The sequence below is a fragment of the Aulonocara sp. 'chitande type north' Nkhata Bay genome, linkage group LG7 (assembly GCF_057382095.1).
Source record: "Aulonocara sp. 'chitande type north' Nkhata Bay isolate Kocher_YH1m ecotype deep benthic linkage group LG7, A_spYH_male_GT1.1, whole genome shotgun sequence".
NCBI lineage: Eukaryota > Metazoa > Chordata > Actinopteri > Cichliformes > Cichlidae > Aulonocara > Aulonocara sp. 'chitande type north' Nkhata Bay.
In genome coordinates, this window is record NC_141350.1 from 28,242,209 (window position 1) to 28,259,006 (window position 16,798).

The 16,798-nt window shown below is 42.6% G+C and overlaps 1 protein-coding gene across 4 annotated transcripts; it reads right to left on the reverse strand.

The window, feature by feature from the left end:
- Positions 1–3,359: 3,359 nt before the first annotated feature.
- pisd (phosphatidylserine decarboxylase) lies at positions 3,360–15,850 on the reverse strand. Of its 4 annotated transcripts, XM_086299818.1 has the most exons (10): positions 15,634–15,850; positions 15,369–15,474; positions 15,000–15,034; positions 14,756–14,892; positions 9,115–9,249; positions 8,923–9,024; positions 5,944–6,067; positions 4,452–4,601; positions 4,213–4,373; positions 3,360–4,051 (listed from the first exon to the last, which is right to left on the reverse strand). In XM_086299818.1, the coding sequence occupies exons 1-10, from the start codon at positions 15,698–15,700 to the stop codon at positions 3,812–3,814; spliced, it is 1,257 nt and encodes a 418-aa protein (XP_086155944.1). In that variant the 5' UTR covers positions 15,701–15,850; the 3' UTR covers positions 3,360–3,811. The 4 variants fall into 4 exon arrangements, with proteins under 4 accessions (XP_086155944.1, XP_086155945.1, XP_086155946.1 ...); XM_086299819.1 differs by having other exon boundaries at positions 15,369–15,637; XM_086299820.1 differs by lacking the exons at positions 15,369–15,474; positions 15,634–15,850 and adding an exon at positions 9,695–9,839 and having other exon boundaries at positions 15,000–15,033.
- Between the last annotated feature and the right edge of the window lie 948 nt (positions 15,851–16,798).

A 16,798-nucleotide genomic window follows, 5' to 3' on the forward strand; every position in this document is an offset into this window, starting at 1 on the left:
TGTCCTTTCTTTGTGTTTCTTGACCCAAACAAATCTCTTCTGCTTGTTGCTTTTCCTTAGTAGTGGTTCCTGCAGTCTCCTCTGAACAGTTGATGTAGAGATGAGTCTGCTACTGGAACTCTGTGTGGTATTTATCTGGATTTATCTGGGCTCTTATCTGAGGTGCTGTTAACTTGTGATTTCTGAGGCCAGTGACTCAGAGGAATTTATCCTCAGCAGCAGGGGTGGCTCTTGGTCTTCCTTTCCCTGGGGCGGTCCTCATATGAGCCAGTTTCATTATACAGCTTAATGGTTTTTGCGACTGCACTTGGGGACACATTCAAAGATTTAGCAATTTTCCAGACTGACTGACCTTCAGTTCTTAAAGTAATGATGGACTGCCATTTCTCTTTACTTTGCTGATTAGTTCTTGTTATAATATGATTTCTAACAGTTGTTAAATAAGCCTGTCAGCTGTGTAGCAACCTCACTTCTGCACAACAATGGGGTAATGGGGTTGGGACAAGAAGGCACAGATGAACTCTGACAAGACACCTGTGTCATGAAAACCATTTCAGGTGACTCCATCATGAAGCTCATTGAGAGAAGGCCAAGGGTTTGCAGTGCTGTCAACAAAGCAGGGGGCGGCTACTTTCACGAATCTAAAATATAAAACATATTTAGAGTTATTTATCAATGTTTTCTTTGCTACATAATTCCATATATCTTCAGATATTAGATTTTTTTCAGTTTGTATCTATAATGTAGAAAGTAGTAAAATAAAGAAAAAGCATTGAATGAGAAGGTGTGTCCAAACTTTTGAACAGTAGTGTATATTCTGATCGTACAGGAAAGTGTGCTATTGAACATCTCCTACAAAGTGATGAAAGTGCACGACAGCTGTACACCAACATATCTTTTATTAATAAAGTGTTTTTTTTCTCAGACACCTGCTTGTGTTTAAATGGAGCAACTAATACACCATCCATGTTTTTGTCAAGCATGGTGTGAACCAAATCAGTAAAAATGCAGGATGATAGAGCAAAGCATTAAAGAAAGAAAGAAAGAAAGAAAGAAAGAAAGAAAGAAAGAAAGAAAGAAAGAAAGAAAGAAAGAAAGAAAGAAAGAAAGAAAGAAAGAAAAAGAAATTGATGAGGCGTGAAAGAAGCTGATGTGAATGGCCGATATTGAACAGAGGGAACAGCCAATATTGAACCACAACTGTCAACCACCTACAACAGTTTTGAGATCCCTTCCCAAGCGCTTCAACACCCACACGCAACTTGTGTCAGCTGACTTTCAGGTCACATGACACATGATAAGAGAACCAGAGAAACCTGGCCTGGACGAGAAAGTCTGACTCATCAGTTGGGTAATCGGTTTACTCCCTCCATCGGGATGGCCAAATGTGACTATTTTTTGACCTTAACCACTGATGACCGGAGATTTTGGCAAACTATAAAGTCTCTGCCAGCTCTCATTCCTCTGAGCTACCTCCTCACTTCATTATTGACTCCACTCCTGTGTCAGACAAAACTGAAATGTTCAATTGTTTTAACAAAAACTTTGTTGCTTCTTGTTCTTTGTTTAGCACAGTATCGGATGGGAAAATTCTTGCATACAACTTTTCTAGCAGTGCCCTGATAACTAATACTTTTTCCTTTAAACCTTTTATGGGAGAAGAAGCATGCAAGGCTTTGAAGAACCTCAACACTAAAAAGTCAACCTGTCCGGACAGTCTGTCTCCTTTCTTCTTGGGCCTGGCTGCAAGTATCATAGCTAAGTCAGATTTTTATTTTTTTAATTTTCCATACAACAGAATACATTACTGGAGATGTGGAATTGCGCCTTCGTACTCCCGCTACTGAAAAGTAATGATTCTTCAATGGTCAATAATTACAGACCAATTTTTAAACTCTGTGTCTCAGCTGAGGTTCTTGAAAGGCTGGTATATAATCAGCTTAAGAGTTACCTGGATGAAAATACTACATCTTCTTCCCAGTCTGGTTTTAGGATATTGCACAGTAATGTAACTGCTTCCTTAATTCTTATTGGCTGATGATTCTTATCAGCATCATGGCTGACCTGCATCACCCCATCATCCGGAAGTGGACTCTGAACTATCAGGAGCAGGTCAGCGAGATTGTCCAATAGCGTTCCGGCTCCTCCACACTGGACTCTCTTCTCCACACACTTCTTGGACTACATAACACTTTGCATAACACTCTCCTCTCACTTCCAATAGTTGCACTATTCGGTATTGCACTGTTTGACTCTGTGTATTGTATTTATTTATTCCTGTTTTCTACTTAAACTAAGAGTACAACACTATTGTACTTATCTTATTTCTGTATAGTTGTATATGTATATATATGTATATTCAAATTTTTTCAGATTTTTTACACTTTGCACCTTCGATCCAGGAGGACGATATTTTATCCCACTGTATGTTTGAGTGTATATTATTGGGTTGACAATAAAACTCAACTTGACTTGACTATTGTCCCATGGTTGATAGTGTCACTATGAGTACAAACCAAGCGGTGGTGCCAGCATCATGCTGTGGAAATGTTTTTCAGCAGCAGGAACTAGAAGACTAGTCAGGATGGAGGGAAAGATAAATACAGCGAGTCATCCCTGATGACAACCTGCTCCAGAGTTCTTTGCACCTTGGACTGGGGCAAAGCTTCATCTTCCAATTCAACAACGACAAAGTAAAGTAAAAGAAAATAAATGGAATCTGGTATGAAAATTGGTATTTAAAAAAGCTGTATATTTCTAAATTGACCAGTGCACTGTGATTTTTTTTAAACATATCTACCCCCACCCCCAAAAAACAAATAAAAAAGTGAACGTGACAAAATATTGGACAGTAATTCAGAGTCTAATAATAGACACAAAAGAAGTCTAATAATACAAAGTAAATAAAAGTTTGGGCAGCTGAGAAGTTGGTGGGAAGCTCAGGCCCTCGCTGTATTTTATAAATGTGTTAGCCTTTATATGTTAGCCTAAAACTCATCATCTCTCTTTATTTCTGTCTCTTAACATCAACATCACTCTGATATTACAGACACACCTTCCATTAATACCACACTGCTGCTGACTTCTGCCACTGATCAGGAATTAGGACCAACTGTGAACATGTTTTACCTGAGCTTAAGATAAGGTGCGACAAACGTTCCCAAAACATTTCTGCTGCCTTCATTTTTTTAACCTTTCAGATGAAAATAAAAATTGAGTAAATAAATTCTGTACATTTTTATTTAATAGGCAGGCTCTCCGCTGACTGAAGGGACACCATCCAATTGCTGCCACACTCTCACACAACTCTGCCACTGCGACCACTGGAAGGTTAGAAAGAGGAATGTGCGTGCAGTCTATTTAAAAAGAAAAAAAAACTTTATTCATAATTAGATCTTTTACAAAAGCAGAGAAAATGGAGGAGGTGTCACATTTAAATCCCACAAAAAAAAAACAAAAAAAAACAAGATTAATGAGACAAATTAGTAATAATAACCCTTCAACCAATCACTGGCCTCCAATCAGATGTGAGCTAGCTGATGCTAACAAAAACCTGTGAGCAATAAAGTTTGAAACATTCAAACAGAAATGTGTTCAGCTACTGGTCGAGTCTCTGAGTGAGAGGGACAGAGAGGGAGGGGTTTGGCATTTCCCGCTCACGGGCACAAGGCATTCTGGGAGTCTGCGTGCTTGTTGTGATAAGCATCTATTTCGAGTCCTCCGCAGAGAAAAATACCCAGAATTCCTAAAACTCCTCTCTTAAAATCTGTCTCTGATCCGGCCCTGCCCCCTGAGCCTGTAAGTCATCCAATTAGAGGCTGCCGAGGCCTTCTCCCACTCTGATTCGTTGGCCAGGCTGCAGGTTGAAGCTGAAGTCTTTGGGGGCCTCGAAAAGCAGAACGATGGTGGAGCCCAGGTTAAACTCCCCGACCGACTCTCCCTTCTGTAAGGCCACGCCCCCTTCACCAGCAAACTTCACCGTCTGGTCAGCAATGTAGCTGTGATCATGAAAGGAGCCTTTACTGTAACGAGGTGTGTTGGTCTGAAGCTCCTGAGCAATTAAAACAGGAAGTGTTAAAACCAACCATCAATCGATCAGTCAATCAGTTAATCAATATTTCACTATACAGAGTGAACGAGATAAGAAAGACCAACAAGAACTGATCAAAACAAAACGTTCAGAAAAACCACAGGAACACAAAGTAACGTCACCTGGTCAAAGTAAATTCTGATTGAACCGACGTTCGTGGCACCGACCGCCGTTAATGAGAAGAAGCCTTGCTGCCATTGGCCGGTGAGAACCACACGCTCGTTAAGGCAAAAGAGCTCTTTGATCCAACGAGCAACGCCTGGGTTCACCGACATTAACGAGCCTAACGAGGAAGGACACACAGGCGGGTCAGGGTGGGGGCGCAAAGACCACATGGCTGCACAGGTGAACACACTCTCACCTGGAAAGTGACGCCGAAGCTCCACCCTCCAGTCTGTGGGCGAATGGAAGCAGTGGTAGTCACCTGGAGCCAGGTAAATGACAACGTGGAAAAGGTCGCTGTCGGGAGACGAGAGGAGGTCGTCCCTGAAGGAGGAGGACGACGAGGAGTCTGAGGACAAAGAGAAGCCGGGGTTAAACAGGTAAACAACAAACAAACCTCAAAGATGCCCTCAGGGATTCAACAGGTGTGACTGCAAAGTGTCAAACTGAAGTCAGGAGACGAGGAGTCACACGTACATTCAGGTGAAGTTCACAGAAAGTCGCTGTATCTTAGTTCTATCAAACCTGCTTAATATAAAACTCAGCAGGTTTTCAAACCTACAACACCTCAGGGGATTTTCACCTGCATGGTGAACAAATGTCATTTCCAAGAGAAATCATAAAAACTTTGAAGTCAGCTGGTCATTGTGGCAGGGTGTTCTTCCTTTTTTTCAGTGATGCCTGGACCTGGAGAGTTGTGTGGACGGGTGGGCCGAAGAAGTTCCCAGTTCCATTATTTTATTTATTATTATTTATTAATGATTCCTTATTTTTTCCACTAGTTTTTGAGCCTTTATAGGGTCCCACATGATCCCGCTTTTCATTTTATTAGACTTTGTGGAGGGGAAAATAAGTACTTTCATTTGCCATGTATTCCTTTCACATTTTCTATACAGGCGCTGTGGAGAGCATCCTCACACAGAACATGACATCGTGGTTTGGGAACAGCTGTGTGAAGGACCAAAAAGCTCTCCAGAGAGTGATCCGTACAGCAGAACGCTGCTGCAGGATTGCTCTCCCCCCGCTTCAGGACACCTACACCAGGAGATGCCGGACTAGAGCAGCGCAGATACTGAAGGACCCGTCCCATCCAGGCAACAAACTGTTCCAACTTCTGCAATCTGGTAGAAGGTTCCGCATCTTCCGGGCAAGGACAGAGAGACTCAAGAGGAGCTTCTATCCCCAAGCCATCCGTGCCCTAAACACACACACCCGCCCTCTCACATCATCTATAATTGACTGAGACAGGACTCTCTTCCAGACACTCTAAACCAAGGCACAATGTACATTTCAATTCCTTTAATTTTAAATATGTTTATATTGTCTATCCTGTAAAATAGTCAGATGTCTATTCATATTAATGTACAGAATTCACCTGCTTGCTGCTACTACTGCACATTCACCCAGTGTATATACTATATGTATATATATATATAATGTTCTTCCTCTACACCCCCCCCCAATTTTTGCACATGTCGAGGAGCATGTCAGGCTACATTTCACTGTGTGTTATACTTGTATAACATGTGACAAATAAAGAACCTTGAACCTTGAACACATTAATATATTTTGATGCAATGTTTTATTGGGTATATTACATGACATAAAATATATCTGACGTTAGCGTTACAAAACTACACTACGTGAGTTGTACATATGGTCACCGTTACATGGAGGCGGTCTGGTCTTACCTTTGCACGGCCTCTTCTGTGGTCCGAGGAAATGTTCCAGACTGTAGGTGACCCCCTTCACCTGCTCCACCTCTGAGTTCTTTACGCGACCAAAGTGGAGGATCCTTCCATCAGCCGGAGAGGTCTGGAAGAGGCCGGAGACCCCAAACAACCAGGTTAACCCCCAAGTTTAATTGCCTAGTTTAATGTTATCTCACAGGTTAACCCCTGGTCTAGCTCCAAGTTTAACTTCGTCTCCCAGTATCTTTCACATTAGCTTCAGTTAAACTGGGCGATAGAATTGATTTTATCTTCCATCACAAAATGTATTGATCTTTAATGATTCACAGAGTTTCACTAGTTGCACATGTTGTCATGTTACAGCTCTATTCCAAAATTAATTCAATTAATTTTTCACCTAAAGATTCTATACACAATAGCCCACATTGACAAAGGCAAATGTTTGCTGAAATTATTTTTATTATTAAAAAGTAAAAAACACAAATATAACAAGTATGAAGCAGCAACAGCATTTATTTATTAATTCAATTCACTTTTATTTATACAGCGCCAAATCACAACAAAGGTCATCTAAAGGCGCTCCATATTGTAAGTTAGACGCTACAATAATATAGAGATGGCACAATACTACTTTTTTATGTCTGATACCAATACCACAAATTTGGATATCTACCGATACCGATACGAATCCGTCTATTTTATAATAAATAAAACTTTTTGTTTTTAAATGTCTTGCTGCATTTTGCATACGTTCATACCAAAATTTAAAAACAAAAAACAAAAAACACTATTACACTTGTCTGCAAAAAATACACTGCACCCAAAAATATTTCAGTTTAGCAATACTGATCTTTTTAAATCAAAGTATTTAAAGTAACATTCAAATAGTAATTTAAAATGCAATTTTATGCAGATTTCAAAAACTCTTTGTTTCTGAAAAAAAGAAGTGCAATATCAGCACAAAATTATGTTTATACTCAACAACTTCAGGTTGTAGAATGGACCCTTTAAGCTTAACAAAAAAATGCAAACACGGCCTCTCACAACACTCATCTTTTATCAAGTCAGTGTAAGCTGTTTGTCTGACATTTAACCTGAGACTGAAATTTGTGCAAATTCTACAAAAAAACTTAAAAGAAGTGTGAAAAAAAAAAGTGTTTTTCATAGTTTTTTTCTCTCCGAACCACGAAACTGTTTAGCCATGTGTCGTCCCAAGGTAGGTATCTCTGACAGAATTAGTTTCCCCTGCATCACGCTGGGCTCTCCAAATCACAAACAAACAGTATCTCACATTCTTGATTTTTAGTTCACAAACACTTCTTATAATGACTCCTGAAACTTTGCACGTTTTAGCTCTTTATACAGTAAAGTTATAGGACAATAAAAATAATTATCAGGCAAAATGTCCTTCATTAGTTAAAATAATCCTGTCTGATACCACGTGAGAATAATAAATATATTATAACCCTCATACTAAATGGTAATCTAACAACACTCATTTTTCACTTTTTCACAAAACTAAAACATCACTACTTCCACGTCTAATTGTCTGTAATGAAGGTGGAGTAAACTAGATCCGCACTCCGTGCCCAGCGAATCCTCGCAACACAGGGGGAACAAATTTTGTCGGGGATACCTACCTTGGCACAACACCTGGTTTGGCAGCACGTAGCGAGGCTCTGAATGCTTTCAGTGTGAACTCCAGACCGCCAACAGGTCTCCCATTCTTCTTTGCAGAACCTCTCGAGCTCCATCAGGCTGGATGAGGAACATCAGCGCATAGAAATCTTCAGATTTCTCCAGAGATGTTTAATCGGGTTCAAGGCTGGTCTCTGTCTGGGCCTCTTGAGGACATTCACAGCATGGTCCTGCAGAAGCCTATCCTTTGTTATCTCAGCTGTGTGTTGAAGGTCGTTGTCCTGTTGGTGTTAGATGAAGATTTGCCCCCCCCCCCATCTTGCCCTCTACCCTGACTAGTCTCCCAGTTACTGCTGCAAAAGTACATCTCCACAGCATGATGCTGCCACCACCTTGCTTCTCTATAGGGATGGTACTGGTCAGGTGATGAGCGATGCCTGGTTTCCTCCAGACATGACACTTCACATTCAGGCCAACGAGTTCCATCTTTGTGTCATCAGATAATTTTGGTTCCATGGTCTGAAAGTCCTTCAGGTGCCTTTTGGCAAACTCCATGCAGGCTGTCATGTGCTTTTTACTGAGGAGTGGCTTCAGTCTGCCTGCTCTAGCATACAGGCCTGATTGGTGGAGTGCTGCAGAAATGGTTGTCCTTCTGGAACGTTCTTCTCTTTCCACAGAGCAATGCTCTCGGTCACCTCTGAGGCCCTTCTACCCTGATCGCTCAGATTGGCTCGGCGCCCAGTTCTAGGAAGAGCTTGGTTGGTGTCAAACTTCTTCCAATTACAGATGATGGAGGCCTGTGTGCTCATGGAGACCTTTCCTGTACCCTTCAGTAGATCTGTCTCCATGCAATCCTACAGACAGTTCCTTAGACTTCCTGGCTTGGATTGTGCTCTGACATGTACTCACAGTACTCAGCTATGGTACCTTATAGACAGGTGTGTGCCCTTCCAAATCATGTCCACTCTACTGAATTTACCACAGGTGGACTCCAGTCAAGCTGTAGAAACATGTGACCGATGATCGGTGGAAACACGAAGCACATGAATTCAATTTTGCGTCTCGTGGAAAAGGCTGTGAATACTTATGTATATGTTACATTTTTGTTTTGTTCTTTTATTTTTAATAAATTTGCAGTAATTTTAAGCCAACTGTTTTCACTTCATCATTCTGGGGTAATATATGTAAAATGAATTTCAGAATAGGGCTGTAACATGACAACATGCGCAACAACTGAAGCTCTCTTGATACTTTCCTGAGGCACGGCAACGTTATCTCTCAGTTTAACCATGTTTATCTCCCAGTTTAGACCCTGTCTAAGCAGGAGGAGGAGCAGGTTACCAGGCAGGAGGAGGCGCAGAGTGGTCGGACTGCAGGTTTAAGGCGTCGCCTGAAAAATTCTCCTAGATTTCTGTAATGATGTAAATCCTCCACTGCTGCCTCCTGGTGGACAAACAGAGGAACAAACAAACTTTATTTAATAGTAATAAAGAAAACAAAATGGCCAAATAAACAAACTGAGCATGTCCTGACCTGCATGTTCACGCCAAAGGTCCAGATATACAGGGAGTAGATGGGTTTCCGAAGCCAAGTGGGGAGCTCCACCCCATTCAGACGACCCCACGCCCGAGAGAGGAGTCGAGTAGGGAAGGAACGGTACAATGCCACCTGTAGGAGGAAACAGCAGCTACACCTTTGAATTTATTTACATGAGTGGATAAAATGACAAATGACGAGTCATTCTATAGACTGGAGTAAAAAGAGAGAAAGTAAAGGAGGAGTTTTGGGGGAGTCGTGGGTAAGAAGAGAATGGATAAATAGGGGTAGGGGACTAAAGTTTAGATGTCCAACAGTTTTTTAGGGTAATTGAATCCAATCGATGGGACAGATCAATAAGTTTGTTATCAGTGATCAATAAGGTGTTCTGTTTGTGTTTCTGCTTCTGATTGTTTCACGCTTTCATTTTCAAAATGCAGACTGGAAATGTTGCGTCACTGCATCAACTGGTCGATTGATCAGATATTGATCAGAGGAGACAGGAAAGGAGGTGAAGCAGGATGTACGAATATGGCTGCTGCCCGCCTTGCACTTCAACCAATCAGAGGCTTCTTACCCGGCAGGCCAGTGGCCGCAGAGTGCTCACAGACAGGATATAGCACAGGAAGGAGATTGGCCGGTGGCGCCATGCGGCAGGGCGACTCACGCCACCCTTGAGCGCGCTCAGACGGTGACGAAGAGCCAAACGAGGGACCTGAAGCCTGATTATAATAACGAGATTTAACGTGAACATGAATATTTTTCAAATACAAGAAAAAAAATAAACCAGAACAGCTGATGAGTCCAAGTCATGTAAACAGGCGGGTGTAGGCAGGTGAGGAGAAGGCGGGGCTTGTGCGTGGGGAGAGGCGGAGGAGGAGCAGACGCTAAAAGATAAGAACACTAAAAGAATTCTAACAGGGATGGAGACTGATGTCATGATGTCATTAACTCCCCCAAAATAAACTCTCAGCAGCTGGAGTGATGCCATTTATTTTTATATTCTTCAGCCAATAAGATTCAAGGTGCTCACCTGGATACATGAGTCTGACAGAGTGTGTGTGTGTGTGTGTGTGTGTGTGTGTGTGTGTGTGTGTGTGTGAGAAAGCGAGTGAGCGAATGTATGTGTGAGAGAAAGTAAGCAATGAATGTGCGTGAGAGCGTTTAGGAAGGGGGGTTTCTACGGTGACTGCTTGCTTAGCAGGTCAGCTATTTTAGCTTTAGCCTAGCTTAGTGTGTTAGCCTCTTTCCATTTGATCCTGTGCTAACCTGCAAACCCAGTTAGATAACCACTGATGCTAATCCTGCTGCAACACACACACACAAATCCTCTTTAACACACACACACACACACACACACACACACACACACACACACACACACACACACACACACACACACCTTTCACGCCTGAGACTCTTGAGAGTCCTGTTTTCAGAGGGTCAAAAGTATTTGGACATGTCAACAACATTTAAATGTAAGAACGGTTTGACTGCTGAAGAACCCACAGACTGCTGTGTCTCCTCCTTCAGCTGGCTTCTTCTCTCTGCCTTCAGTTTTAATTACTGAAACGCTGGCCTGAGATCAGCTCTTGGACTTTTCTCATACATCATTCTGGTTCAGCTTCATCTTGTTTGTCTGTCTAAAGATCATTTTTCAGATGTTTTAAAGTCAGATCTTCCTGAGTGAGGTTAGTAAGCGCCGCGTTTCCCTCCATGACGGCATCTCTTGATCACAGACCTTCTCCTCACAGAGACTTCTGATGTTGTGAAGCTGTTTTTCTGAACATGCAAATAATTTTGTCATCACCTTTAGTGCCCTCTCTGCTCTCTCAGGTCTGTTGCTGAGCTGATCAGTGATTCATTCTTTTTAACAGTGATCGAGTTTATTGATTGGGACACTGATAAAAAGTTTCTGCTCTGTGACTGCTATATTTTGGTGTTTCAGATCAATGATGGCCTCTCTCACCTGCACTAACGTCTCTTTGGGCCTCATATTTTGAACATGAAAACCATAAAAATTCAGAGATCACCTCTGCTTCGCGAGTCCTGGAATAACATCAACCGTCGGATTACTTCTGACCCTGTGAAGACGGTGGCCCGAGTATTACCTGCACTTCCTGATCTGTGGATCTGATTCGTTAAATTTTAAACTTTGAGCGGCATCCTCTGTCCCTTCCTGTTGTGCTTCTAAATGAAACTGTACTCACTGTTTGTGTAAATAAAGTTTTTCTCTACTTCCTCTCCCACCTGAATTGTGCTGTCGTTCTCCTCCTCACTCCTCGCCCTCCTCCATCTTTCTCGCTCTCTCCTTTGGGAGTTCGCCTCTGCCGCCTCACCTGCCGCAGCAGGGCACTCTCACCACGCCTCCTGTCGCCATGGCGACCAGAGAAAAACCTCACCATGAACGAGCGTTGGGCGAAGACGCCGTCGCAGGAGAGCGAACCGGCCGACGACACATCAGGATGACGAAGAGTTAAAGAGGTGAGAGAGAAAGAGGAGTGTCCGTGGAGAGCAGACGGAGAAATGAGAGAGAGACGGAGGAACGCATAGAGGAGGAGGAGGGCATAACGCTGAACAGCTCCTCCTCTGTTTATTAATAGCATGAAGGAGGAAGAAACTGTCAATCATTAATCACTGATCATCCATTCACACTGAATCTTAAATAAAAGCTTCATTTTTTATTCTCAGGGTTAAAATCATTTTTATTTTGGAAAACACTCATGCAGATTATAAACACTCAAAAATTAAAAGTTTGTTTTGTTATATTTCTCCTCCCTGTAATTTTTCCATGTTTGAGGAATTAAAACAGAAAAATGGTTAAAATACTTTTGTTGAGGATAAAATTTAAAATTAAAGATTAAAAAATTTTATTAAAAAAGAAACAGCCATTGTTAAATTATTGATCAAATTGTGACAGTTTTTATTATTTTAAATGAGTGTTTGGAATGAAATTATTATTTAACTATTAAAACTATTATTTCAATTAATTTTTTTTGTTTTTAAATTACAAATCTGCACCAAAACAAATAAAATAACTGAAATAAATTTATATTTCAACACTTTATGAAGAGTTTATAAATAAAGCTCATCTTGTAACCGGAAGGTTACCGGTTCGATCCCCTGCTCTGTCTGTCTTGGTCTTTGTGTCCTTGGGCAAGACACTTCACCTACCACCTACCAATGGCGCGATATGGCAGCCTCGCTTCTGTCAGTCTGCCCCAGGGCAGCTGTGGCTACAACTGTAGCTTACCTCCACCAGTGTATGAATGTGAGAGTGAATGAATAGTGGAATTGTAAAGCGCTTTGAGGGTCTAGAAAAGTGCTTTATAGATGCAATCCATTATTATTATTATTATTATTATTATTATTATTTTTAAATTTATTTTGTCAGTATTATTTAATTATTTTTATTCTCTGATAAAAAGTATTAAAATTATTGTGTTTTTCTTTTAAAAGCAGAAATGAAAAAAGCCTGATCATTAAACCTGCAAATAAAGACTTTTGTGCCAGTCACAGGCCAACCAATCAGAGCAAGACAACCGTGAGGAGAGGGGCGGGGCCTGCCTGAGTGACCGAGCTGTGTGACATAACATCACCTTTCACCCAGATAACCAACCAACCAGCTGACCTGCTGTGATGTCACCATATGTTGAGGTTGAGGTTTTGTTTTTTTAAAAGGTGAATGTGGCAGCTTCCAGGTGAGGCAGGCGTGACAGGTTAGTTCAGGGGTGTCGAACTACAGGCCTCAAGGGTCGGTGTCCTGCATGTTTTAGATATCACCCTGGGTCAACACACCTGAATCAAATGATTAGTTCATTACCAGGGATTTGGAGAACTTCAAGACAGGAGGTAATTTAGCCATTTAAATCAGCTGCAATGGATCAAGGACAACTAAAACCTGCAGGACACCGACCTTTGAGGCCTGAAGTTCGACACCTGTGGGTTAGCTGATCTTAACAGGAAGTGAGGTGTCCTGTTCTATCAGCCAATGGTTAGTTAAAGCACAAACTTATAGATCAACTGTCAATAATCAATAGCTCGTCTGCCTTCTGTCATCACAGAGTAACTTTTAAAGAAACTCAGCAGAATCGCATCATCATTACATCATCACCCTGAGCCTTCAAGCACACAGGTGAGGTGTTACTGACACGTGAGATCAAAACTAGTATTTCATTATTTCAACTCGGTAACTACAGTGATGAATAGGAGGCGGAGGGCATAATGTCAGCGGTTCAGAGGGGGAGGAGTCAGTCGAACAGGTGACAGTCCAGTTTAAGCTCAGAGTGGGAGGAGGAGGAAGGGTTTATGGGCTGTTTGTGTCCTCTGATAGATTCCCTGTAATAACTGATAACTGACTGTTGTGTAACGCTGACCGCCATCACACCACGTTTCATCTCACAGCAACCTTTGACCTATCCTCAGCTGCTGACACAGCTGGCCTTCTGACTGACACATTTCAGTGTTTAATCGTTTCTGTCACGGCTCCACAAACCCCCTGCATCTCTTTCAAAATAAAAGCATGAATTCTTACTGAGCCACTGTAAGTCCTCCTGTCGTCAGTGAGAGCCCACGAGCCCATGGCACCAACGCCAGCGGCTGCAAAACACTTCCAGAGGCCTCAGAGCATCAAAACCTTCACAAGCACCGCTGATGATGTGATCACCACTATGCTGTAATCCTCCGGATATGATTTTAAACAGAGAGACAATCTAAACACAGTCTCACACACACAGACACTGTAGTTACAACGTAAGGTTTTTTAAGAGCTTTAAAATGACTAGTGGCAATAAAAACTGAGAGAGAGTATAAGAATGTGTAAGAATGAGTCCATTTACAGGTTCACTCTGATTCACCGTAGGGGAAATTTGGGGCTCAGTTTTGACCTGAGGACTCTGCCATGCAGACCAGGAGAGCAGGAAATCAAACCATGGACCCACAGCGCCCCCCTCAGGCCCATGAATCTATACGTTTGTGTTTAAAATCACGTAAATAATCAAAAAACTAATTTTATCTTCTTCAGTTACTGTAAAAATAAAAGGCTTCTTTCTTCTGTAAACATAATCAATGAACCGACGCTCTGACTGTAAATAAAGTTTGGAACAAACCGAAGGCCCGAGGAACTGCTTCCTGTACATTTGGTTTGTTTCCTGTTCAAGATTTTCATTTTTCTGTGAATTTAAATTTTTTTTAAAAAGTGTTTCAATCATCGAGGAGCTCAATCAATATGAGCCCAATGCTTCCTGTCGCCGCTGTCACAGAAATGTTTAAATATCTGTGGAGTTGTTGTTTAAACGTTGCGCGAGTAGGTCGTCCTTAAGTGTTTCTGAGTTTTTTCTTTGAAATGAGGCGAACAGATTTTATTGAGTCGATTTATTTGGGGAGAAACTCAAAAAATTTCAAGCGTTTTGTTTCTGATGACCAGAATCAGCATCTTCCACCTGACAGCCGAACGTCTCGATTTTACTTCGCAGAGACAATTTTTCCCATGCTGCCACCGACCAATCACAGAAATGAGAGCTACAAACACGTCGCAGGTAAACAAAAGGCACTGACGCCGCGTTCATTGTGAGTCCGACTGCACGTGCTCAGTGTTACAAGGCAAGTGAGGAGACATCAGAGAAAGTTTTCACTTTACCTGTGTGGGTGTAGCCACAGGGGCCGGGGCTCCATCCTCCCCCTGGCCGCACTTCTGGTACTGCTTGTAACCAAGGTAACCACCACCAGTCACCAATAGGAAGGGCAGGGGCCGGGGGCCTGGCAGAAGCCCACGTCCTGAAGAGACAACGAGAGCCGATTGGACTACAGAGATTACATCATCCACAAACAAACAACAGCTGAAGAGCTCTGTCTTCTCCAGTTTTGGGGTGGGGGGGGCTCACCTGTGCTGAAGCGTCTGCAGCTCTGAGAGAAAACTCTGAAAAACAGGAAGGACACTCAAACTGATCAATCAGATCACATCAGTGATCAATACATGAGACGTTCAGCGTCAGAGAGCACAGGTATCGCCCCTAGTGGACACCTGACACGTTCAGTGGCTTTAAATGAACGAGACACTTAAAATTCTGGTCTCTCTGAGTTTCAGAAAACAAAGATGCTAAATGGTTAATGACTCATTATCGAAAGCGACACTGAAAAGCTTAAAAAGAATGTATGTGTGTGAAGGTTCTCGGACATCCAGGTCATCGTAGTCCAAAAAGCTTCTTCGGCTCTTCCTTTATAAACAGGTGAGATGAAGAACAGATAAATACCTGCCGCTGCTCCATACCCTCCGAAAGGCCGCCGCCATCTTGTGTTTCCGGACGTGACGTATGACGTCGTGCGTAAGAGCACTACTGGAACGAAGCCCCGCTCCCCCTTTGTCCCACGTGAGGAAACACAAGTATTTCGGTTTATTCTTGATTAAAAAGCTTAAACGATCATAGACGATTTATTGATTTTAAGATGTAATTATTGTTCAATTACGTAACATCCTGATAGCCAAACATGCTCCCACTCTGGACCACACTACTTCACCTAAAGAGCAAACGGGTCTCCCGATCACCTGGAACAGCTGGGACAGATATGTCAGCGGGCTCTTCATCCACTACAGCTCCGCCTTCAAAACGCCCCCCTCTCCACCTGCTCGTACTCACCGACCGCCCACAGAAGGTCAAACTGAGCCCACAGCGCCACACCTGCTCACTCTAGCAGCACCACAGTGGATTCAGATTGACACTGCTGCGGTTCATCCACAGACAGGAAGTAAGCCAGAAACCTCTGAGGGGCTTTAATGTGAAGACAATCGGCGGATCAGTCACGTTAACCCTCAGCTTGCTGGTGTCTTATCGAAGTGACATGGTGTGAGTCACGTGGTGTGATGGTGTAGTTTATTATTGGTGTGAAATCAGTGAAAATCTTAACTAGCAACCAGCCAACAACATAATCAGTGTAAACAGACTGAGGATTATTGATTATCTGGTTATTATTTGGTGTGAGACCTTGAGAGTTTATGAAAACTGTCAATTTTAATTACTTTTTGTGAAAATCTGAGTAGATACAAAGAAGGAAACAGTGGTATCAAACATACGGCCTGGGTACCAGGATCGGCCAGCAGGATGTGAACTTCGTAGAGCAGGTCAGAAGCCGCGAAGACCTTCTCCCTCTCTGGCTGCGGCCCATCACATCAGTCGTCTGTCAAGCCTCAGATTGATGACACAAAGATTAATCTTCAGTCTGCGTGTTTGTGGACAGCTGCGTTCCTAGGGATCCTGCAGGGGCGCTTCAGGATTACGCTGTCTCTGAGCTGCACTCAGAGCTGCCGAGCGACTCCAATCATGACTCTTATGGACAGAAGCCTGGAGTGGAGGAGGATGGAGGTTTGATGATGTTGTGGTCTCTGAGGTAGTTTTGCTGGATTCATCAGGTGGTGTCCTGCAGCTCAGTGAAAGCCGACGTACTCCGCAGGAAAAGGGTGTTGAGCCTGTTTTAGATGGAGGCGGTAAAGCAGGTTGTTTTCATGAGTGATGGAGGTGGGACCAGAGCATGGGCATGGTGCCATGTGAGCACACAGGTAGATACGTACCCACACTCACCCCAGACATGCCGGAGAGACCTCTGACAGATTACAGATAATGTGTAAATTTTAGGATTTCCTATTTTGTCATGGTAACAAACTGTCTGACCTCCCATCTGTTTCATC

Excerpts from the sequence above, each read along its gene's own strand:
- pisd (XM_086299816.1), bottom strand. The coding sequence starts at position 11,723 with ATGCTATTAATAAACAGAGGAGGAGCTGTTCAGCGTTATGCCCTCCTC. Across the intron at positions 9,025-9,114 it reads CCTTTGGCGTGAACATGCAG|GAGGCAGCAGTGGAGGATTT; the intron begins GTCAGGACATGC and ends TTTGTCCACCAG. Across the intron at positions 6,068-8,922 it reads TCTGCGCCTCCTCCTGCCTG|ACCTCTCCGGCTGATGGAAG; the intron begins GTAACCTGCTCC and ends GGCCTCTTCCAG.